We start from the raw sequence: 25,390 nt of genomic DNA, 5'->3' as shown, positions 1-25,390 counted from the left end.
TTCATATAGAGAGTCTCTTGAGTTATCACTTTCATATACTAGTGGGAATTTTCATTATAGAAATTGGCTTGTATATTCCAACGATGGGCTTCCTCAAATGCCCTAGGTCTTCATGAGCAAGCAAGTTGGATGCACGCCCACTTAGTTTCAGTTTGAGCTTTCATATACTTATAGCTCTAGTGCATCCGTTGCATGGCAATCCCTACTCCTCACATTGATATCTATTAATGGGCATCTCCATAGCCCGTTGATACGCCTAGTTGATGTGAGACTTTCTCCTTTTTTGTCTTCTCCACATAACCCCCACCATCATATTCTATTCCACCTATAGTGCTATGTCCATGGCTCACGCTCATGTATTGCGTGAAAGTTGAGAAGGTTTGAGAAACGTCAAAGTATGAAACAATTGCTTGGCTTATCATCGGGGTTGTGCATGATGTGAATGCTTTGTGTGGTGAAGATGGAGCATAGCCAGACTATATGATTTTGTAGGGATGAGCTTTCTTTGGCTATGTTATTTCAATAAGACATAATTGCTTGGTTGGTATGCTTGAAATATTATTGTCCTTATGTCAAAGGATAGATTATTGCTTTGAATCATTCGTGTCTTAATATTCATGCCATGATTAGACATATGATCAAGATTATGCTAGGTAGCATTCCACATCAAAAATTATTTTTTTATCATTTACCTACTCGAGGACGAGCAGGAATTAAGCTTGGGGATGCTGATACGTCTCCGTCGTATCTATAATTTTTGATTGTTCCATGCCAATATTATTCAACTTTCATATACTTTTTGGCAACTTTTTATGTTATTTTTGGGACTAACATATTGATCCAGTGCCCAGTGCCAGTTCCTGTCTGTTGCATGTTTTTGGTTTCGAAGAATATCCATATCAAACGGAGTCCAAACGGGATAAAAACGAACGGAGCTTATTTTTGGAAAATATGGAAAATTCGGAAGGAAAATCAATGCAAACCAGTGTCCGAGGTGGTCACGAGGCAGGGCCCCCCTAGGGCGCGCCCCCTACCCTCGTGAGCCCACCGTAAGGCGGTTGATGCTCTTCTTTTGCCGCAAGAAAGCTAATATTCGGAAAAAAATCACGGCGAAGGTTTTAGGCCAATCGGAGTTACGGATCTCCATATATATACGAAACGGTGAAACAGAGCCAGAACAGAACGCAGAACCAGAGAGAAACAGAGAGATAGATCCAATCTCGGAGGGGCTCTCGCCCCTCCCATGCCATGGAGGCCAAGGACCAGAGGGGAAACTCTTCTCCCATCTAGGGAGGAGGTCAAGGAAGAAGAGGAAGAAGGGGGCCCCTCTCCCCCTCTCCTCCGATGGCACCGGAACGCCGCCACGGCCATCATCATCACCGTGATCTTCACCAACACCTCCGCCATCTTCACCAACATCTCCATCACCTTCCCCCCTCTATCTACAGCGGTCCACTCTCCCGCAACCCGCTGTACCCTCTACTTGAACATGGTGCTTTATGCTTCATATTATTATCCAATGATGTGTTGCCATCCTATGATGTCTGAGTAGATTTTCGTTGTCCTATCGGTGGTTGATAAATTGCTATGATTGATTTAATTTGCTTGTGGTTATGTTGTTGTCCTTTGGTGCCCATCATATGAGCGCGCGCTTGGATCACACCATAGGGTTAGTTTTATGTTGATAGGACTATGTATTGGAGGGCAAGAGTGACAGAAGCTTCAACCTAGCATAGAAATTGATGCATATGGGATTGAAGGGGGACCAATATATCTTAATGCTATGGTTGGGTTTTACCTTAATGAACATTAGTAGTTGCGGATGCTTGCTAATAGTTCCAATCATAAGTGCATAGAATTCCAAGTAAGGGATGACATGCTAGCAGTGGCCTCTCCCACATAATACTTGCTATCGGTCTAGTAAAGTAGTCAATTGCTTACGGGCAATTTCGCAACTCCTACCACCACTTTTCCACACTCGCTATATTTACTTTATTGTTTCTTTATCTAAACAGCCCCTACTTTTTATTTACGTACTCTTTATTATCTTGCAAACCTATCCAACAACACCTACAAAGTATATCTAGTTTCATACTTGTTCTAGATAAAGCGAACGTCAAGCGTGCGTAGAGTTGTATCGGTGGTCGATAGAACTTGAGGGAATATTTGTTCTACCTTTAGCTCCTCGTTGGGTTCGACACTCTTACTTATCGAAAACTGTTGCGATCCCCTATACTTGTGGGTTATCAGTATACACTCATAATACCCGGGGTCTTCCTTTACAGAAGCTTATTATTATTTTCCAAGCATCAAGCTCAACACATATGTGTCCTCTTCCGCATATGTACCTTTTCTTCACCATTATATGCATCGTTATGACTTCAGTTTTGGCCAAGCTGGGTTGCACGGCTCCTGTGCTTATGCCCTACGTTCCCATTTGTTCGGCTAGGGCATAAAGGGAGCACCTCTACGATTGATACTGCCGGGTCATCCGAACGTGTACCTCAGACTGGGTGAAGCCGAAAGCTAGCGTTCTTAAAGGAATATTCGCTCGACGAACTAAAGACATTTTACCTTCATCACACCATGAACCCCCAGATGTTAAGTATACTGCGATTCTTCAATCACCGTTCGTACATGCATACTAACGCATATCCGCCCAGGGAAAGGAACCCTTAATGGAACTATTCTCCTTGGAAGATGTTTCTTACAATCAAAATGTAATATAACATAGCTAGCCGGATACAACTTGTCTGTTCAAGCAACTATGACCCCTATGCCTGGTTTCCATGCATGCCCCGGTTTATATTACTGAGCGGGTATTCAGAAACACTCCGAGCCTTCGGGTCCAGAGGTCGAAGCGAAAAGGTCTGCCATGACAATCGTTTTACAATCCGGCTAGGGACAAATTTGTCAATTGAAGTACATAGTCATTTGGACTCAAAAGCTTCTTCCTCTATGCCGTCTAACAGGTTGTCTAGCTTACAATCCTGTTGGGAATATTTGGCGGCTACCTTTACTTGGTCATATAGCAAACTAACTGGAATTTCTTTTCCATCTGACCCCTTAGGTCCGACCCGGGCCATATGATTCGGGTCGAGCTTGCTGTACTGTGTTTTTACCATGGCCCAGGCCTCTCGCGCACCTTCTCGGCAGGTCGATATCTTCCATAATCAGAAGCGACGCCGAGCTCCCTGGAATAGCTTCACAAGCTCCTCCATACTTCCTGGAGGAGAGGCGGACGACCACAAAGCTTTGGCAATGCTCCGCATTGCTTGCCGAGCTCGCTCGTGCAATTGAGACAGCTCTTGCGGAAGGTCGCCTTGAGAGCCGGACATTTCCTCTCCGGGACGACCAGTCAGCATACCTGCAGACATAAATCTGTCAGCTCATTTCTTCACTGAAATGCATAAGGGTGAGGTCAAAAACATACTGAATATGCCGCCTTGTAGCCTCCTATTCTCCTTGATGGCGTCAGCTAGCTGGGCTCGCACATCTTTTAGTTCTTCGCCCAGCAAGGTGTTGGAATCCTGCAGCTTGTTCTTTTACTCCCTAACCCGTGTCAGTACACGTTTGCCTGCCGCATGTTGCCTTTTAGCCTCCTGTTCACCAGCCTGGGCGATTTTTAGTTTTTCCCTCAATTGATCTACTGATCCTGTCAGCAGAAACACAACAGTATTAATATTACGGGTATATGATTATACTTTTTTCCTTATGAGGGGAAACATTACCAGGCGGTACCCCCTTGGATTTCTCCAATTCAGCGGTAGCCGCAGCTAGCTGGGTCTGACACCTTTCCAGCTCTTGAGACAGTAGGCTATTCTTCTCCGTGAGTACCTGATTATACAATGATCCTTAAATCAGTTGTATCAACTGCTTCAAGTCTCGAGGGCTACTAGTATATGAGTATCAAATCTACACTTACTCGCATATCTTTTAAATGTTGGTCTGTGGCTCTGGCAAGTCCATCCCGAGCAGCTCGGATGTATGCATCGGCTGAGCTGAAGGCATTGAATGCCTCTTTTGAAAACCCGAGGTCGCGGAGAGCGGCCCTCCGGCGCCGATATTCATGGCGCTCTTCACTTCAGAGTTTGTGACGGACATATCATTCGAATCCTCTACGGAAGGACAGTCTGGCACCACTCCCGTGTCAGCCCCCGTCCTTAGGGCAGGGTCTGGAATCTGACTAGTGGAGGCGCGACCGGCAGGATCCCCGGACATAGTCCGGCGGACGCTCTTCGTAATAAAATGCAGCGGATGATGTCACAGTCTGATGTGACGACCAGGAGGCATATTTAAAAAGAAAGCCATACCTCTTTGATGAAGGTTCTGCCGCATTGTCGTTTGCCTTTCTCTTCGAAGATGATCTTGGCGCGGGCACCACTCTCCTAGGAGATGCCTCTGGTGCATGTTGTGGCGTCGAGCATCTCCCCTTTGGAGCATGAAATAGTGCAGGGGGTGAGGCATAATGAGGAAGCTCTTTTGAAGAAGGTGTCTCTTGATTACTTACATGTGAGGCAGGAAGGACGCCGGGATAGTCGTCCACGATTGGCACTACTGTGCCATCATAGCTCACCTGGTAGAATACTCCCTTCTCGAGCTCCACAAATATGTCCCGATCCTCTTCGAATCCGGGGTCAAGGTCCCGGTTGTGATCCTTTGGCTGTGGGGCGGGGTAATGGATCCCCTCGGTAACCTTCCGCCATTCCTGTTACAAATAGATGAGTTAATGTCCATTAAAAGTGATTCAGGGAGAAGATTGAGTAAAGTGGTGGGATTAGAGCTCACCCAGCTCGGAGGATTGTACATGAAAAATCCATCTCGGTGTTTAAGATGAGTGAACTCCTCTTCCTCCCCTTTGTACAGTTCGGCCAATATTTTGACCAAAGCGGTGGGGGTGTCCAGACCCTTCCGACTGCAGCGTGAGGCGTCATCCTCCCCATTATAGTGCCACATGGGAAGCCCTCGGTATTGGAGTGGCTGGACCCCCCGCACTATGGAAGTTGCTATCACCTCGATTATTGATAATCCAGACTGGGCAAGTGTCTTTATCTTTCCCATCAATTGACGGACTTCCGCGCTATCTTCCTCCTTGAGGCTCCGAGGGCGCCAGCTGTGATGTTTCTTCAGCAGAGCATTTGAAAATTCGGGAAGACCCATTCGAACTGGGTCGGGCAGAGCGACGTCCTCGATATAAAACCATTCTGAGGGCCATTCTTCGAGCGCCTTCTTCGGCGTACCGGACAAGTATCCGGTCCCGGCTATGCGCCATACTTCGGCGCCGCCCACCTCGAATATCGATCCCTCTCGGTTGCGAGGGACGAGGTAGAATAACTTCCTCCACAAATCAAAGTGGGCTTCACAGCCCAGGAAAAGCTCGCACAGGGCAACAAAACCCGCGATGTGCGGGATAGAGGCTGGCGTGAGGTTGTGTAGTTGGAGGCCGTAATACTCCAGGAGTCCACGGGGGAAGGGATGGATTGGAAACCCGACGCCTCTCAACAAGTAAGATACGAAGCATACCCGTTCCCCTGGTTGGATTGGGGAATTTTTCCGCCAATACTTCGCCTGTGAAGGAGGTCAATCCTGGTCGGACAGGGACCAGATCTGCGGGGGGGGGGGGGGGGATCCATGTGTTTGGAGCTTAACCAACTTCTCATGGGAGGAGGAACTAGGGACGCTAGCCATGTCTAATGGTTTCCCCTGGTAAGACTCTGAGGATTTTCCGCTGGGTGTGGAATGGATTTGAGATTCAATCCCTTTAAATAGAGGCCTTTTTAGTGTGGCCGGGGGGGTATGCAAAAAATACCCCAACCTCTTGTCTTCGCTCGACACATGGAAGCAGAAGGTGTGGAGGCACAGAAGCCGATGGGTGCGGCATTAAATGGAGGGCCGAATACGGCTCTTTAAGTCAGGTACTCCCTCCGTTTCTTTTTACTCTGCATATAAGATTTGGTCAAAGTCAAACTGCACAAAGTTTGACCAATTTTATATAAAAAATATGAACATATACAATACTAAAACTATATAGTATGAAAATACGTTTCATGGTGCATCTGATAATATTGATTTCATATCGTGTATGTTTATATTTTTAATATAAAGTTAGTCAAACTCTACAAAGCTTGACTTTGACCAAATCTTATATGCGGACTAAAAAGAAACGGAGGGAGTACTTTGAAGTGATCGGAGGAGGAACCCGCCTTGCAATGCCGACGACAATCTGCGCGCCGGACACCTCGTCATTGAAGCCTGGTTCAGTGGCTACTAAGGGAGTCCTGGATTAAGGGGTCCTCGGGCGTCCGGCCTGTGTGACGTGGGCCGGACTATTGGGCCATGAAGATACAAGATAGAAGACTTCCTCCCGTGTCCGGATAGGACTCTCCTTTGCGTGGAAGGCAAGCTAGGCGGCCAGATGTACTATTTCCTTTTCTATGTAACCGACTTTGTACAACCCTAGGCCCCTCCGGTGTCTATATAAACCGGAGGGTTTAGTCCGTAGAGGCAATCATAATCATACAGGCTAGACTTCTAGGGTTTTAGCCATTACGATTTCGTGGTAGATTAACTCTTGTAACCCTCATACTCATCAAATATCAATCAAGCAGGACGTAGGGTATTACCTCCATCAAGAGGGCCCGAACCTGGGTAAAACTTCGTGTCCCCTGTCTCCTGCTATCATCAACCTTAGACGCACAGTTCGGGACCCCCTACCCGAGATCCGCCGATTTTGACACCAACAACAGGGCACCCCTTGGAGACACACAATTGTTCCAAGCCGTGTGCGGCGTCTCTCTCCACGGTTTACTTCTTCGGTCATATTCACGTAGTGCTTAGGAGAAGCCCTGCATGGATCACATCACCATTACCGTCACCACGCCGTCGTACTGACGAAACTCTCCCTTGACACTTTGCTGGATCAAGAGTTCGAGGGACGTCATCGAGCTGAACGTGTGCTGAACTCGGAGGTGGCGTACGTTCGGTACTTGATCGGTTGGATCATGAATACGTTCGACTACATCAACCGCGTTAACCTAACGCTTCCGCTTTCGGTCTACTAGGGTACTTGGACATACTCTCCCCCTCTCGTTGCTATGCATCTCCTAGATAGATCTTGCGTGATTGTAGGATTTTTTTTGAAATTTCATGCTACGTTCCCCAACAGAAATTCCTCATACAATGGTGATCAGGCGATGAAATAAATGTGAAGGATGACAGAACAAATCAAGAAAGATCTCCGGTGTTTCTTCTTCTCCGGATCTCTTCTCTCTCTGTTCTGAATGGAATGGCAGTTGCTAGGTATCGCTGATGTCCTATTGCCTTCCATAGAAGTTATTCCTGTAGACGAGGGGGGCCAGGCACGCATGTTGGCCGTCTTCCGCTCTGTTGCCACTGGTGCATATCTGCTCAACATGGAAGTTTCTCTAAATGACTTGATTTCATATAATTCTCCATGGTTTTCTTCCATAAATAATTTTCCCTTCCAAACAATGGATAAACAAGTTTTCTTCTCTCTCAAAGGATTAGCCTTAAAAATAACCAAAAACCGATGAAAACCAAGTCAAAACTCCTCATAAAAAGTCATAAATTCGCAAGCCATCATGGATCCCTGTAGCATGGACAGCCGCACAGTATTGATGCCCAAACGAAAAAAGATTCAAGTTTTTTTAAAACAATAGATAAAGGAAAAAATAACATGGGAGACTAAAGACAAAGGCTCAAGCCCAAAACGTGCATGTTTCCTCGCCTACTCTCTATTCCCCGGTCGAAAAAACCTATTGGACTCTAACTGTGTCAAATTTCCACCCAAACACACAATGGCGCGCAAGCTTGCTCGGCCCATTTACAACGACTTCGTCTGCTTACGAACGGGACAAGTGTGCTTGGCTCTGGTTTTACTTATGTTTTGTTCTCCTCTTTAACGGTTTTCTTTTCCCTTGTTTTTCCTTCTTTTTTGCTCTTTGTATTTTATTTTTCCTTTTCCTTTTAAATTTCTTGTACATTTTCTAATTTATAAAAATGTGAAGTACCCCAAGCATTTTTGGAAGTCTGAGAATATTTTTGAAGATGCACATTTTTTCCAACATTCGTTAACATATTTGAATTTGTGATCATTTTCAAAAAAAATAACGTTTCAGGAACACATGAACATTTTTGAAAATTCAAAACCATTTTGTTGAAGTAATGAACATTCTAGAAATATGCGTACCCTTTCTAAAAAATATTTATATTTATATTATGCATGAATATTTTTTGGTTTTGTGACAATTTTTTTCCATTTGTATTAAACTTATTTAAAAATAAAAAAGTAAATGTGAAAACCGGACCGAAAAACCAAAATAAAGCAAACAAACCCATAATTAGAACAAATGTATGAACGCATGCGCTAAGGAGCGCTTGCTAGAAAATCCTGAACTTAGCCACCTAAGAACGCACGAGCATGGTAAGTATCCCTATGGTTATAAGGGCAACCCTATTCCTCGCCTTCAGCGAGTGTAACTCCCGACTTGCTGAAGGAAGTGAGCAATATACGCCGGCCCACGCACGAACGAGGCCACAGCCTGTTTTTCTGTTTTTATTACGTTCTTTATTTTATTTTTTATTTTTGTTCATACTTTAAAATATTTGAAATATATATATATATAGATATTACAAAAAAGTCTGCGAAAAATATTTGTAAACTGTTGAGTATGTATTTGAAAAATGTTGTCAAGATTCGAAAAATATTGAACAACTATTTAAAAAAATTGATCATGTATGTAAAAATGTTGAACAGATATTTAAAAATGTTGAACAAGTATTTAAAAAAATTTAACATTTATTTGAAAAATGTTGAGCAAGTATTTTAAAAAATATTGATCATGTTTGAAAAATGTTGAACAAGTCTATGAAAAATGTGAACAAATATTTTGTAAAATACTGATAATTTATATAAGGATGTAGAATTAAAAAGAAAAAAGAAAAAAAGAAAACCGAAAAACAAAAACAAAAACAAAAAATGAAGAAGAAAAAATACGATGCGAGGGGGGAATGCTTCAGGGAGAGCTGCCATTTGGATCGCTTGATGCCATAGTTGGCGCGTGGTTAGGGCATGTACAATGGTTGATAAGATAGTCTTATCTTAAGTTTTGCATGTAAATTAGAGATGACAAAAAAACATGTCTACAAAGAGTCATCTCTTAGCCTTATCTTCAATAATTAATTGTTCCTAAAAATATGGTGAGACAAATTATGCTAAGAGATCATCTCTTGTCTTCTCTTAAATAAGATAAGACAAGCCTTCTCTTATGATTTCTCTCTCCTTCACCTCATCATTTATCCTATGTGACACTTTTAAGATAGAACCATCGTACATGCCCTTATAAAATCAGAGAGATGGTCCAATTACATGTAGCAAGAGAAGGCTTGCCCGCTAACAAGGGGCTACAATAATCGGGGTTGTGTCATTCTAGGGAACCTAACCCAACCCGCTAGCTGCTTTTATTTTTTTGAGGGGACCCCGCTAGCTGCTTGGTGGTGGTAGTTACGCACACATCCAGAGATCGACGTTTCCTATTTGACGCTTGCTGCATCAAATAGGCGAGCAAGCGCATAAGGTAGCTCAAATAGCAAGTGTTCTAGGCAGGCCCATTTAGGGGTAGACCCGGTTCCCGAACCTTCTGGAAAGTTTTGGTTCGGTTTTCATGTTTAGTTTTCTACTTAGTTTATATATTTTTGTGAAAAAAATCAGAAATGTCATGAATTTTTTTTTTGTTTGTGCTTTTAAAAAACTTTTCAAATTATTTATTTTTTTCAAAATATTTTGCCCTTTTAAAAAATCATAATTTTCAAAAAGTGTTTGCCTTTTCAAAATGTGATTGTGTTTCCCCAGAAAATGAAAGCGCGTTTGCATTTTGAAAAGATGTTCACCCTTTTTCCCCAAAAAATGTCCTTTGGATATCTGAAAATGGTCACATATTTTTAATATATTCAAAAAATGTTAGAAAAATCGATCGCCACAGTAGCCACCTCATTTCATTGCTGGCCCTGTCTTGCGCCAAATAGGAGATCATATCACATACTCCCTCCGTCATGAATTATTTGTCGCAGAAATAAATATATCTAGATGTATTTTTTATTTTAGATACATTCGTTCCTATCATTTTTGCGACTAGTAATTCGGGACGGAGAGAGTATATCATATATCACGGGCTCGCACCTTGGCCGAACAAGGGTCGAAAGGAAACACCCCACAATCTCCTCAAAAAAAAAAAAGGAATGCATCTTAGGTGAAACCACCATGCCCCTTCCCTTCCGGCGGTCAGTCCGCCGCGCCCACCCCTCGCCAGCTCGGCTGCGCTGTGTCGACCTCTGCGCGCCGTCTTGGCTCCATGCTCCGGTTCGCGATTTCGTAATCTCGCATGCGTACATGGACACGGGTGATGGTCATGGCCAGACGGCGCCCCTCCCTTCCGGCCGGTCGCCGCTCCTCGACAAGCGACCTTCTCGCGTCCGCTTGCTGGCCGTGCCATCGCATCGCGCGTGCAACGTACCACCAGTACGTGCGTTCTGCTTCTCCCGTGCCGTCGTGTGCTCACGTCTGCTGGCGGCTTGCGCGCAGCCCCGTGACCGCGTGTGGCTCGTGAGCCTGCGCGTTGAACAGTGCCTTCCCGGGACGCGGTCCATCCTTCCATTCATCGGATCGTGTCACGCTTGCACCACACCCGCGCGAGCCCAGGGAGAGACGACGCCCGGCAGCCGAAACGATGGCCTGGAGGATCCAAGGGCCAGAGCAGAATTCCGTCTTTGGGTCATGTGCTGAGCAATTAACTCCTGCTGCCTCCTCAAACCAAGATCAGCCGGATCGAACTGCGCAGTTGAGACTAGCCACAATGGAAGTAATTTCAACAGTAACATCGAGTCTAACTCAACAAATTTGCTTATGTGGCAATGAGTTAATGAGGAGAAAGGCAGTTACAGTAATTTAGCTAGTTACTGTAATATCACATGTCTCAATGCAATATGAGTCTATAAACTAATAAATAAAGCTCTGTATGTTAACACGCTTATGTTACTACCCACATAGTCTAATGATATGGGTATATTATTAGTGTATGGTACTCTCCATTGTGGCTAGTCTGACAAGAGCACACGCTCGCTCGATGCGTCCGTCAAATTCAAGACAGAGCGAGCAAACAAATGCCGTGGTTTGACCGGTCATCCGATGTGCACGTACGTAGAGGCAGGGCTCTTGCTGGGAGCAGTTGATTTTTCTATGAATTAACCGGATTTACAAATCGATCTGGCGATGATCCCCGGGCAATCTAGGGTACTGGGGCTTCGTGCATGGCTGCGTAGTCTAGTACTTGAAGCGTCCAAATTGAGTTCCCGGGAGACAAGGAGGATCGGAAGACGCTCGAGACGAACGGTGCATGGGAGCAGCGGTACGTACTGTTAAGCTGCCTACAGTCTACTATCTAGAGTAGACCTTTGCCTACGTAGGACTAGGAGTTTTCCTAATCTGATAGCCATCTCATCTATATCATATTATCCATAATGAAAGTAATATAGGTTGTAATATCATATTTATCTAGGCAAAATAAATAATGTGACATGTAATTAATAAAAAAGCAGATACATATGATAACATAGCTAGTTACCGTAACATCACACTTATCAAAAAAAACTAAGTCTACAATATAATAAATGAAGTGATACATAATATAACACATATGTTACTACTCACTATGAAGGTAGTAACATAGACTAGTAACATATGCATGTTACTACTCTAAGTTACTCCCCTCTGTGACTAGTCTCAGTCTTGCTGTGGCAAGGATTGTCGTGGGGGACGTAGGATACGAATGCAACATGTATGCCATCTGAGTAATAACCGTCAGCTCTTGGCTCCGTGTCAAGACAGGCTAATGCCGACCATTCGAGTATGAGCTAATTGAATTACTCCCACAGAAGGCACGGCCGGAAGCCAGCTAGTACTACAGTATTACTGCTCGTTGTGTCCACAGTGCATTTGATTATTCGGCATCCTGGTTTGTCCATGACCCCTCTCTCTCTCTCTCTCTCTCTCTCTCTCTCTCTCTGCGACTGTAACGACGTACGCAGAAACAAAGGAAAGACGAGGACAGAAGCTCTGGATTCGCGGTTTTGCAATGCACGGAACACGCACAAGGGCTGTCCGTTGCTGTTGTTAAATGTTGATGCGCGCATCGCTGTCCGCTCTATGAACCTGACGGTTCACCAGAGATTAAGTAATGCGTTGCCATAAGCCCATCACCCTGCAATACGCGGATCCTCCTCCGTTGCGTGTATCCACACAGGGATCCAAAGCAACGGAGCTCCGTAGGAACGCTGGTCTGCTGTTGGGAGGCTAAAACAAAGCAAAATGCCACACTTTGTTTACAAGGGTACTCCATAAGCAGTGGGCCAACACCTAAACTAATCGCGCATCCGCATTGGGCTCGGGCCGAAGCGGAGCCCCACATCGCCGCGTGCGAGCCGATGCGGCGGCGGTGGGCTCCCGTCGTTCGCGCGCGCGCGCGAACCATCATCATGTGGAACACAGAACAGAGAGAGGCACCATCATATTTGCTTCGTCTTCCTCCTCGCCGCCCGCCCGCCCGAGCCAGATTAGCGGTCGTGTCCGGGGACAAAACCGCGCAGCGTTTTCCGGACCGAATCATGGGCGCCGCATCATGCCTGCCCCGGACTCCACTCCACGTACCCTCATCCTCCCCGTTGTTTCTGCGTCACGTATGGCCCCCGTCCGTCGTCCGCCGTCAACCCGTCTTGATCGAGGTGACGACTAGCAACTGTACGAAAGCACCTCTGCATGCAGGAGGCATGATCCCGCAGTTTACCAAACACGTGTACTGGTACCATGCACCGTGCTGGTTCTCGGCGGGTACGTGCATGCCATATGTGTTGGCTGCCAACGCCAGCCAGCTGCCTAATCGATCGTCTGCGTGCCTGCCTTGGCTCATGCTTGCGCGGCACCTCACACAGTACGTTTGGTTAATGCACCCTTAGGCGCCTGCCTGCCGCATTGTTATTAGAGCTGCTAACATGATGGCGCCCCGTAGGACGTCGGCCGTGTTGCATTGCACGTCTTTTGGAGGTGGTAAACAACCAAAGACGTGCTCGCGCCCGGCCCCCGTGTGATGATGGATGCATGCATGCTGCATGGGGCCTGAGCATGATGAGAGACAGGGCTTATTAAGCTACACTTTTGAACGAACGGCACACGTTCATTTTACACTACGCCGGAGCACGAACGACGCTGGACGACAGTGCAACACAAAAAGCGGCCGGGCTCCGCCTGTAGCTGCAACAGTGCAACACGGAGCGTGCGTCTCCTGCCCCACGCCCACTGACGGAGAACATCACCAACGGCTCACGCTCTTCGTGTTTCATGCGCTGCCGCTGGCCCGTGGGCCCCGCGCTCCCGCACACGCGACCCCTACTGCTCCTCCGCGTCCTTGCTTCCCTGAGACGGGAAAGATGACTCGCTCCCGCACACGCTTCAGCTGCTCCTGCATCGAATCGTCTTTCAGTGACAGGTGGGACCAGGCATGCTGGGACCAACACGTCAGTGTAAGTGCTGTATGCGCGCCAAAGGTGATTTAACCAGCAGCATTTACGCGAGTCATTCCCCAGATTCCCCGACATGGGCTCTACTTCAATCGGCGGAAACTTTAGGGATTTAAGTCTTTCAACGACACTGCTCCCTCGGCTGCTTTCCTCCGTACCCGCCGCTTTGTGGGCTGCACCTGCGGATGGGCTCTAGATGCATGGCACTATATTCAAAATACTGCTTCCATTTTTATTTACCCACCCCTCAATTTTTCTATTTACTCAGCATATTAGCTTTGCTAATTTTTAAGAAAAAAATTGATATCTACAATACCAAATTGAAACCATTAGATTCATTGTGAATACATTTTCACATTATATCTACATTTCTTGTTGTATATTTTCACATAATTTTTTTATAAAGTAGGTAGAAACAGAAGGAGTACTCTACATTCGGCAGGGATGCTTACATATGTGATGCAGAACAACATTCATTTGTTCCCGAACCAGGAGAAAACTTTAGGCTAACATCTTTGTCATTTGGCCATAATGTTAAATAGAATAAGAAGAGACGCCTCTCCAGTTTCCCGGCCAGGTTTAGTGCCCCTTCTTAAGGTCCTTTGGTTTGGCGGATTCTAAAAACATAAGAATGAGGAAAACACCGGAATAGGAAACAAAATGCATCCAAAAATAGATGATTGGTAACAAGAATTCGGCCAAGTTGGATGTTTGGTTCACATGCATCGAAAAAACACACAAAACTGCCCATGGTCAAAATTTTCGTATTCTATGTGGTAGGCATGCATACGGAAAACAATGTATGAGAATATAAGGAAAAAAACTGCCCATGGTCAATTTAGCACAATAGATCCTCGAATCAATTAAAATATGAATCAAAATTATGTCGAAGCACCAAGAGGAAGGAATGCAACAATGTTTAGAGTATTTTAATTGAGTGTCTGGCCAGTTTGATGAAGCTAGAATTTTAAAAAGTGGCAAGCCAAAACTTGTGCGCAAAGAAAAAATTCGGAAAGATATGAGGAGGATGTGTTTTGTACTTTACAAGTTACCAAGTTGTAAGTTTTTGTTTTTGGATAGGTACGTAGTGTTTTGCTCGTTATCAAAACTAGAAGTAAATATCTGATTAACTTTACTAAAATCACACCCATTGGCATTTCAAACTTAAAAAAAACAAATGATATATGGTGGTACCACCATATGGGAATTTATTTTGATTCAAAGTATGGACTGTAGTTGTATGCTTAGGTATTTAATGATACATTTTCGGCATATTTGGTTTGCGGCCTAAGGTTGTCACACCTAACCTTAGTCATGCAACAATATCTCACGCATGCGTTTGGTCAATTGTCACACCTTTGGTTTGCCACACTTCTCTAGCTATATGGTTTGGTGTCAATGACTAGATTTTTTTGCCACATTTTTTCACGGTTGTGGTGGTCATTTTGTATGCCACATTTTATGACCGCCACAATTTACCTATGGTTAGTTCTGACAAAATTAGTCATGAACCAAACATGTCATGTATCTCTATAAGTTAGTTGCTTTCTCAACAAGGCGGGTCCCGACAAATTCTCGAGCGTAAACTAAAATCCATGGGTACTTAATAGAAACATCAATATGGTAAAAATCCATATATGTTACCAACAAACACTTAAAGTCTATTCGGATCATCTCAAATAACCAGTTGAATTAGAATTAGGGAGGATTGTGCCCTTCCCCTACGTCATGTTAGGGCAGGGGCTCTGGCCCCTCTCCCCCTCACAACACCAATTTTCTGTTTTCAATAATTATTTACGTTGGAGTACATGTATGCTATAATCATCATTTTTATCAAGACTTTATTATACTCCCTCCGTTCCTAAATATTTGTCTTTCTAGACATTTCAAATGACTACTACATACGGATGTATGTAGACATATTTTAGAGTGTAGATTTACTCATTTTGCTCCGTATGTAGTCACTTGTTGAAATGCCTAGAAAGACAAGTATTTAGGGATGGAGGGAGTACATGTTGTATCAAGACTTTATTTAGTAATATCTATAGTGTAGTTCCCATCATAACATGTATAATTGTCTTTTTAGTGTAGCTCCCATCATAACGTTTATCATCTTGAAATTTTACACACATGAGGTATCATGTGTATGGAATGTGTGTATTTTTTTTCAAAAAATAAACTTAAAAACATGATTCTCGAAATTTTCAAAAAATAACTAGCTCCATGGAGCTTGTCCTCAATTTAGCATTTCTGGAAGTAAACACATTTTTGCTCGTGTCACGGATGAACTCGATGTATGCCACAACCAATTTCATGTTTTGTAAGATACCACTGTAAATATCATGCATCGAAAACCACCGCAAGAAATGGTTAATCTGATATGTGCTACCGTCATGGTGGCATATATGACATCAAAGTATCCGGTATCCATGAGAAAAAATGTTATCCAGCTGAAAAAACCAACGGTGTAGGAGGCGTTCGGGACAAGGAGCAAAAACAGGGCACGTTCGGGAGTTATAGAATCCGTATATGAAAGTATCGAGTATCCATGAAAAAAAGTATCAAGGTAATATTGGCAAGCGAACTTTCCGTAATTTGATATGACCCCTTTTTGCTACAGACTGCGGAAATTTTTTGTGATGATTCAAGATGCCAAAAAAAAATAATCTTGTGATGATTCAAAGATTGTACCACAGTTGTCCATCGACGATTGCCCTAGTGCTCTAGGTAAATTTGAATCTTTACCTTTTACCTTTTTCTTTTCTTTTTGAAGCTTTTACCTTCTGACAAAAAAACGAACCAAAGGAGAACATTGGAAATCAGCATGCTCGCACGGTACCGCTTCATTTTTTCCACCAAGGAAAAAAGGAAGCGAAAAGGAAAGAAATTGAAACGGAAGATCCGCACACGCGCATATAATCTCACGCTGTCCGCCTGAACTCGAGCGCCACTCCAGCTCAGCCCCCATCCATGGCACGCTCCATGGCCGCCACTCACACCTTTCTCCTCCCCGTACTCCTCCTGCTCCTGGCCACCGCCACCCGCTCCACCGCCTCCGGCTCACCCACCTCCGTCGCCTCCCCGGAAGCCGCCGCCCTCCTCAACCTCTCCGTGGCGCTCGCTGACCCCTCGGGCTACCTTTCCGCGCACTGGACGCCGGCCACGCCGCTCTGCTCGTGGCCGCGCCTCTCCTGCGACGCCGCCGGCTCGCGCGTCGTCTCCCTCGACCTCTCCGCCCTCAACCTCACCGGCCCCATCCCCGCCGCCGCCCTCTCCTCCGTCCCGCACCTCCGGTCCCTCAACCTCTCCAATAACCTCTTCAATTCCACCTTCCCGGACGGCCTCATCGCCAGCCTTGCCGACATCCGCGTTCTCGACCTGTACAACAACAACCTCACCGGCCCGCTCCCCGCCGCGCTCCCCAATCTCACGAACCTTGTGCACCTCCACCTCGGCGGCAATTTCTTCTCCGGCAGCATTCCCACGTCGTACGGCCAATGGAGCCGCATCCGGTACCTGGCCCTCTCCGGCAATGAGCTCACCGGGGAGATACCGCCCGAGCTCGGCAACCTGGCGACGCTGAGGGAGCTGTACCTCGGGTACTTCAACAGCTTCACCGGCGGGATACCGCCTGAGCTCGGGAGGCTGCGGCAGCTCGTGCGGCTCGACATGGCGAGCTGCGGGATCTCCGGCACGGTCCCGCCGGAGCTGGCGAACCTGACGGCGCTCGACACTCTGTTTCTACAGATTAACGCCCTCTCCGGCCGGCTGCCGTCGGAGATAGGCGCGATGAGCGCGCTGAAGTCGCTCGACTTGTCCAACAACCTGTTCGCCGGGGAGATCCCAGCGAGCTTCGCGGCCCTCAAGAACATGACGCTGCTGAACCTCTTTCGGAACCGCCTCGCCGGCGAGATTCCCGAATTTATCGGCGACCTGCCGAACCTCGAAGTGCTGCAGTTGTGGGAGAACAACTTCACCGGCGGAGTGCCGGCGCAGCTTGGTGTGGCGGCAACCAGGCTGAGGATTGTCGACGTGAGCACAAATAAGCTCACCGGCGTTCTGCCGACCGAGCTATGCGCCGGCGGTCGGCTGGAGACGTTCATCGCGCTTGGAAATTCGTTGTTTGGCGGCATTCCGGGCGGGCTCGCCGGGTGCCCCTCATTGACGAGGATTCGCCTGGGAGAGAATTATCTCAATGGGACGATTCCGGCCAAGCTGTTCACGTTGCAGAACCTGACACAGGTAGAGCTGCACAACAATTTGCTGTCCGGCGAGCTCCGGCTAGACGCCGACGAGGTGTCGGCATCGATAGGGGAGCTGAGCCTGTATAACAACCGATTATCTGGCCCGGTGCCGGCGGGGATCGGTGGCCTCGTGGGGCTGCAGAAGCTTCTGTTGGCCGACAACAAGCTGTCCGGCGAGCTCCCGCCGGCTATTGGGAAGTTGCAGCAGCTTTCAAAGGTGGACATGTCTGGCAACCTGATATCCGGGGAGCTGCCGCCGGCGATCGCGGGATGCAGGCTGCTCACCTTCCTCGACCTATCCGGCAACAAGCTCTCCGGCAGCATCCCGGCCGCGCTCGCCAGCCTACGGATCCTCAACTACCTCAACCTATCCAGCAACGCGCTCGACGGGGAGATCCCGCCTCCCATCGCCGGAATGCAGAGCCTAACAGCCGTCGACTTCTCGTACAACCGCCTGTCCGGCGAGGTCCCAGCCACCGGGCAGTTCGCCTACTTCAACTCCACCTCCTTCGCCGGCAACCCTGGTCTCTGCGGGGCCTTCCTGTCCCCGTGCGGCGGCCACGGCGTCGCCACGTCGGCCTTCGGGTCCCTCTCGTCGACCACGAAGCTTCTCCTGGTGCTCGGCCTCCTGGCGCTGTCCATCATCTTCGCCGTGGCGGCCGTGCTGAAGGCGCGGTCGCTGAAGCGGTCGGCGGAGGCGCGCGCGTGGCGGATCACGGCGTTCCAGCGGCTGGACTTCGCCGTGGACGACGTGCTGGACTGCCTCAAGGAGGAGAACGTGATCGGCAAGGGCGGGTCCGGGATCGTGTACAAGGGCGCGATGCCGGGCGGCGCGGTGGTGGCCGTGAAGCGGCTGTCCGCCATCGGGCGCTCCGGCTCGGCTCACGACGACTACGGCTTCTCCGCCGAGATACAGACGCTGGGGCGGATCCGGCACCGCCACATCGTGCGGCTGCTCGGGTTCGCGGCCAACCGCGAGACCAACCTGCTGGTGTACGAGTACATGCCCAACGGCAGCCTCGGCGAGGTGCTCCACGGCAAGAAGGGCGGCCACCTGCAGTGGGCGACGCGGTACAAGATCGCCGTGGAGGCGGCCAAGGGCCTCTGCTACCTGCACCACGACTGCTCGCCGCCGATACTGCACCGCGACGTCAAGTCCAACAACATCCTCCTCGACACCGACTTCGAGGCGCACGTCGCCGACTTCGGCCTCGCCAAGTTCCTCAACGGCAACGCCGGCGGCTCCGAGTGCATGTCCGCGATCGCCGGTTCCTACGGATACATCGCTCCCGGTATGTATTACGGTCCTCCTCTGTTTTCATTCTTCACAAACGTTTTGGATTCAAATCATCGAGATTTTCAGCTTTGGTATGCTCTGATTGTTTTTGCTGTGTGGCACCAACTGTGCTGCACATGCCCTGGAACTGAAGCCAGCCTCTCATCACTTTGTCGTTTAAATGGATCATCTTTGGGAATTGTTGGCATGTGATCTTATGTGGCTGCATTCTCTGTGTTTTTTGTGCCTTTTTCAGAGTATGCCTACACGCTGAAGGTCGACGAGAAGAGCGACGTGTACAGCTTCGGCGTGGTGCTGCTGGAGCTTGTCACCGGACGCAAGCCGGTGGGCGAGTTCGGCGACGGCGTGGACATCGTGCAGTGGGTGCGGATGGCCACCGGGTCGACCAAGGAAGGCGTGATGAAGATCGTCGACCCGCGCCTCTCGACGGTGCCCATCCAGGAGCTGACGCACGTCTTCTACGTCGCCATGCTCTGCGTCGCCGAGCAGAGCGTCGAGCGGCCCACGATGCGGGAGGTGGTGCAGATCCTGGCCGACATGCCAGGGGCGACGTCGATGACCGCCGGCACGACGCGGTCGGAGGCCACAGCCGAAGGAGAAGAGGAGGAGCATCAGGACGGGCCACAGGACTCCCCGGCGCAGCAGGATCTGCTCAGCATTTAGTGGCTGTACCTTTGTCGCGGCCCCTGTACCTTGTGGTGTACTCTTCGGAATGTGGTGGCGTGTCCGGATGCGTGTGCAGGCATGTGCTAGATTAGTGGTATGATGATAATGTTGTGGATTAATTAGACCGGTGTAATCTCTGTTGTAGTGGTAGTACTGGCTTGTACAAAGCGGTTAGTGGGTCTCGTCTCTCCAATTGAATCGAAGCGATTTGTTTCTGAAATCACACGAAAAGAGGAGGCCCGAGGCAGCCCGTACGTGCACGCTTCGACGTCTGCTTGCTCGAACGCGTGCTTGGGTGACATGCATGCACAGCGCGGCGCAGGCGCACTGGCGCGCCCACGTCAAGGGTTCGGGCAGGAGAGGACGCGCACGCTCGCTCGCTCCGGACGGCCGTCGCTGTAGCGGTGCTCACCTTCCCCAGCGGCATGCATGGCTTGCGGCCAAGTGAAATTGGCGCGTGCACGTGAACCGTCATCTCATCTCCTCTCCACAGTGTAGTGCATGCCTGGTTTCACTCGCAGGCGTCAGACGCACCCGGGCCATGCTGCTGCTGCTGCTGGCATCTACACGCTCGCACGGCACACTTGTGTCGGGTTAGAAAGATGTTGGCCGCACTGTGCTGGCCTGGCCTGGCCGCCGTGTCTCGGAGCGTGTCTTTTCTTGCACAAGGCACTCGTTTCATATGACTTTCCAGCAGTCTGTGTAACACTGTAAAAACTGTCGGGGAATCAGTACACTACGTACAAGGCAGGCAAGGGCTGAATCGACGGTGATCGAGTTACCATGCAGCATTCTCTTAAGCGTGCCGTGCGTGTTAGTGGTGGTGGTGGTACGGCGTGCCCCGGCCGCGAGTGATGGGCTTGGACTGAGCACGTAGTCGGGCGGAATCCGAGATGATCAGCGCTGCAGCGCATGCAGGGGCGAGGCAGGCGACTGTGACCGCGAGTGCGCTCCTACTGTTGCTATCCTGCGAGGAGTTCAGTAGCGTGATGTTGCGTGTGTGGTCACTTGTCGCGCACAGGTCACACCTGAGTCGTACCGGAGACGAGGCCGCCGAGAGAATCTTCTCATTTTGTCGTGGAAATCCGAGCACTCCTCCTCCCCTGGCCCCTTGTGCTTCGACACGACAGATTTTCTTGAGGTTTCCATCCTCCCAGCCCCCCTGTCCCCTTTTGTCGTGAAAATGCATGTAATAGAACACATGATAAAAATTATTTTTCCCGCAAAAACAATATTTTTGAAATTTCAATAGCCACTGATTTTTTTACACGCACTAAACTAAAAACGAATAAAAAAAATCCATACTTCGAAATAGTAATTTAAAGTTCTATCTACTCATGTTTTTTTGCTGGGACTATGCAATGATGTTTACCTTGATTAAATTTCTATCTCTTGACTCGCTGCAAATTTGCAGGAATGTGAGCCATACACGGCAGAAGGAGCAGTTCCAGAAGAAGTTTAAGCGAATCACATGTATGGATGCAGAAACTCATTGTTAAACTACAAAAATCACAAAAAGAATTTCAAATTAAATCTCCTATAAAAATACATTATGTATGATTTGCAGACGATCCACTCACAAAATATGAGAGAGCACATATACAAGGTTTATGGAATAATTATCTGCAATGTCTCATCTACTGATCTACAAAGTGACAACTTTGATAAAAACATACCATTGTATATGGAACTACTACAAAGCATAGTGATATTGTGGGTAATTTTTGTTTACAATGCGGAAACAAGAGAAAGAAGAAAAAAATCAAACATCATTGGTATTATGCTGAAAACAGGCATATTAAGCATAATAAAAATTACTTAAACCATGGTTGCTCTTTCACATGAACATACATCCAAACATCAAGAATGCATCTAGGAAGGTAAGGCAAATGATAGTCATGAGACTCAATATACAAAGAACATCATGAATATTCAATCACCCCGGCATAATGATGAATTAAATGGCCATGACTTGGCAACCGATGATAGCACCTATAGTTCTAGCAAAGACGAAGAAGAATTACTACAAGGTATCTGAAAATGGCAAATGGGAGCAAACATATAGAGTCATGAAAAACAAGCAAGAATAGTAGCGATCATGCAGAGTCATCAAAAACAGGGAGAAATATCAAAGATCACTTGAAACGAACAATGATGCATATGACAAATGAGAAGAACCAGAATATAATTCAAATTAAAGAAGAAAATGAAGATGAGATGACATTGCTGGAGAAGACATCACAATATACATTTGAAATGAAAGCACAAAGAAAAGTATCACACAGGGCCAGGAAGCAGATAGTGCTATCTCTTGAGCATGCGTTGGTTTTCTTTTGAAGAGGAAAGGGTGATGTAGCAAAGTAGCGTAAGTATTTCCCTCGGTTTTGAGAACCAAGGTATCAAACTAGTAGGAGAGAACACACAAGTCACCTAGTACCTGCACAAACAATCAAGAACCTTCCAACCAACGCGATAAAGGGGTTGTCAATCCCTTCACGGTCACTCGCAAAAGTGAGATCTGATAAAGATAGTAAAGTAAATATTTTTGGTATTTTTATTGTATAGATTGGAAAGTAAAGATAGCAAAATAGTAAACGAGATGCGATGTAAATAAAAGAGATGCAATATAATAAGAAAGAGACTCGGGGGCCATAGGCTTCACTAGTGGCTTCTCTCAAGATAGCATGTATTACGGTGGGTGAATAAATTACTGCCGAGCAATTGATAGAAAAGCGCATAGTTATGAAGATATCTAAGAAGATATCTAAGGCAATGATCATTAATATAGGAATCACGTCCGTGTCAAGTAGATCAAAACGATTCTGCATCTACTACTATTACTTCACACATCGACCGCTATCCAGCATGCATCTAGAGTATTAAGTTCATAAGAACAGAGTAACACATTAAGCAAGATGACATGATGTAGAGGGATAAATTCAAACAATATGACATAAACCCCATCTTTTTATCCTCGATGGCAACAATACAATACGTGCCTTGCTGCCCCTACTGTCACTGGAAAAGGACACCGCAAGATTGAACCCAAAGCTAAGAACTTCTCCCATTGCAAGAAAGATCAATCTAGTAGGCCAAACTAAACCGATAATTCGAAGAGACTTGCAAAGATATCAAATCATGCATATAAGAATTCAGAGAAGAACCAAATAATATTCATAGATAATCAAGTTCATAAATCCACAATTCATCGGATCTCGACAAACACACCGCAAAAGAGTATTACATCGAATAGATCTCCAAGAACATCGAGGAGAACTTTGAGAATCAAAGAGAGAGAAGAAGCCATCTAGCTAATAACTATGGACCCGAAGGTCTGTGGTAAACTACTCACGCTTCATCGGAGAGGCTATGGGGTTGATGTAGAAGCCCTCCGTGATCGATTCCCCCTCCGGCAGATCGCCGAAAAAGGCCCCAATATGGGATCTCACGGGTACAGAATGTTGCGGCGGTGGAAAAGTGGTTTCGTGGCTCCCCCTGATGTTTCTAGGGTATAAGAGTATATATAGGTGAAAGAAGTACGTCGGTGGAGCTACGAGGGGCCCACGAGGGTGGGGGCGCGCCTACCCCCTTGGGCGCACCCTCCTGCCTCGTGGCCGCCTCGCGGATTTCTAGATTTCAACTTCAAGTCTTCTGGTTTGCTTTCGGTCCAAGAAAGATCATCGCGAAGGTTACATTTTGTTTGGATTCCGTTTGGTATTCCTTTTCTGCGAAACTCTAAAATAGGCAAAAAAAACAGAAACTGACACTGGGCCTCCGGTTAATAGGTTAGTCCCAAAAATAATATAAAAGAGCATGTTAAAGCCCATTAAACATCCGAAACAGATAATATAATAGCATGGAACAATAAAAAATTATAGATACGTTGGAGACGTATCAAATAGCAACCATGTCCCTATGACGGGGATTACATTTGAAACTAAGCATGATGCACACATAATTTGTACTGAAGTTGCAAGTATAAGATGCTTCTATGTCATTAAGCAAGTAAATTACTCCTCAAGAAATATAGGAAGTGACTGCTCAATCTCAAGAATTACACCAAAGTGCAACAGAATCGGAAAACCTCGAGACACAAACACGAAGAAGAGAAAAGCTAACAATTCAAGGTTGTAGTGAAAAGAAACAAATACAACATAGAGAGGAAAGTGCTGGAGAAAGATGGACTAACAAAAGGGAGGAGAAGATACACAATAACAAGGACAAACTACATAGTGGAAATGGAAGTAACAAAAATCAAATGCGCATGGATGCTTCCTCTAATGTAGGAAGGTGTTGGGCCCCTAAAGGCAGATGTTTGAAGCAAACGATAATTTCACTCAAGTGTCTTAAAGTCTATCGAATCCGTAAGAGCTTTGAATTGCACCATTTGAAGACATTTGAAATTTGTGATGGATTATGGTAATCCTTTTTTAATTGGCTTCTATCTATTTTATTGTTTCATTAAAAAAACTCCCTACTCTTATGGCAATTATCTTAACCTTTACTGTGCAATATTTTTTGAGCCACACCTTCCTCTTTTTTCCATCTCATTCTCTTTCTCCCTGATCTTGATCTCCATCGGCCAACAAATATGGTCGACGTACATCTCACACAATGGTGTGAAGGAAATATGCCCTAGAGGCAATAATAAAGTTGTTATTTTATATTTCCTTATATCATGATAAATGTTTATTATTCATGCTAGAATTGTATTAACCGAAAACTTGATACATGTGTGAATACATAGACAAAACACTGTGTCCCTAGTAAGCCTCTACTAGACTAGCTCGTTAATCAAAGATGCTTAAGTTTCCTAACCATAGACATGTGTTGTCATTTGATGAAAGGGATCACATCATTAGGAGAATGATGTGATGGACAAGACCCATCCGTTAGCTTATCATGTTGATCGTTCAGTTTTATTGCTATTGCTTTCTTCATATCAAATACATATTCCTTCGACTACGAGATTATACAACTCTCGGATATCGGAGGAATACCTTGTGTGCTATCAAACATCACAACGTAAATGGGTGATTATAAAGATGCTCTATAGGTATCTTCGAAGGTGTTTGTTGGGTTGGCATAGATCGAGATTAGGATTTGTCACTCCAAGTATCGGAGAGGTATCTCTGGGCCCTCTTGGTAATGCACATCATAATAAGCCTTGCAAGCAATGTGACTAATGATTTAGTTGCGGGATGATGTATTACAGAACGAGTAAAGAGACTTGACGGTAACAAAATTGAACTAGGTATGAAGATACCGATGATCGAATCTCGGGCAAGTAACATACCAATGACAGAGGGAATAACGTATGTTGTCATTACGGCACGACCGATAAACATCTTCGTAGAATATGTGGGAACCAATATGAGCATCCAGGTTCCGCTGTTGGTTATTGACCAGAGAAGTGTCTCAGTCATGTCTGCATAGTTCTCGAACCCGTAGTCCGCACTCTTAACGTTTGATGACGATTTTGTATTATATAAGTTATGTGATTTGGTGACCAAATGTTGTTCGGAGTCCCGTATGAGATCACGAACATGACGAGGAGTCTCGAAATGGTCGAGAGGTAAATATTCATATATAGGAT

General features: G+C 46.4%; 1 protein-coding gene across 1 annotated transcript; it reads left to right on the top strand.

Moving 5' to 3' along the window:
- Nucleotides 1-16,514: 16,514 nt before the first annotated feature.
- LOC125552448 (uncharacterized) lies at nucleotides 16,515-19,916 on the top strand. Its single transcript, XM_048716001.2, has 2 exons — nucleotides 16,515-19,123; nucleotides 19,364-19,916. Exons 1-2 carry the CDS (start codon nucleotides 16,558-16,560, stop codon nucleotides 19,789-19,791), a joined length of 2,994 nt encoding a protein of 997 aa, XP_048571958.1. The 5' UTR covers nucleotides 16,515-16,557; the 3' UTR covers nucleotides 19,792-19,916.
- The last annotated feature ends 5,474 nt before the right edge of the window (nucleotides 19,917-25,390 follow it).

The sequence above is a fragment of the Triticum urartu genome, chromosome 4A, assembly GCF_056163025.1.
Source record: "Triticum urartu cultivar PI428250 chromosome 4A, HENAU_Tu73, whole genome shotgun sequence".
NCBI classification, from domain to species: Eukaryota; Viridiplantae; Streptophyta; class Magnoliopsida; order Poales; family Poaceae; genus Triticum; species Triticum urartu.
Note: the sequence above shows the minus strand (reverse complement) of the source record. Positions and strands in the feature narration are given on the sequence as shown.

Coding starts and splice junctions, on each gene's coding strand:
- LOC125552448 (XM_048716001.2), top strand. CDS start 16,558: ATGGCACGCTCCATGGCCGCCACTCACACCTTTCTCCTCCCCGTACTC. Junction 19,124..19,363: donor CTACGGATACATCGCTCCCG/GTATGTATTACG, acceptor TGCCTTTTTCAG/AGTATGCCTACACGCTGAAG.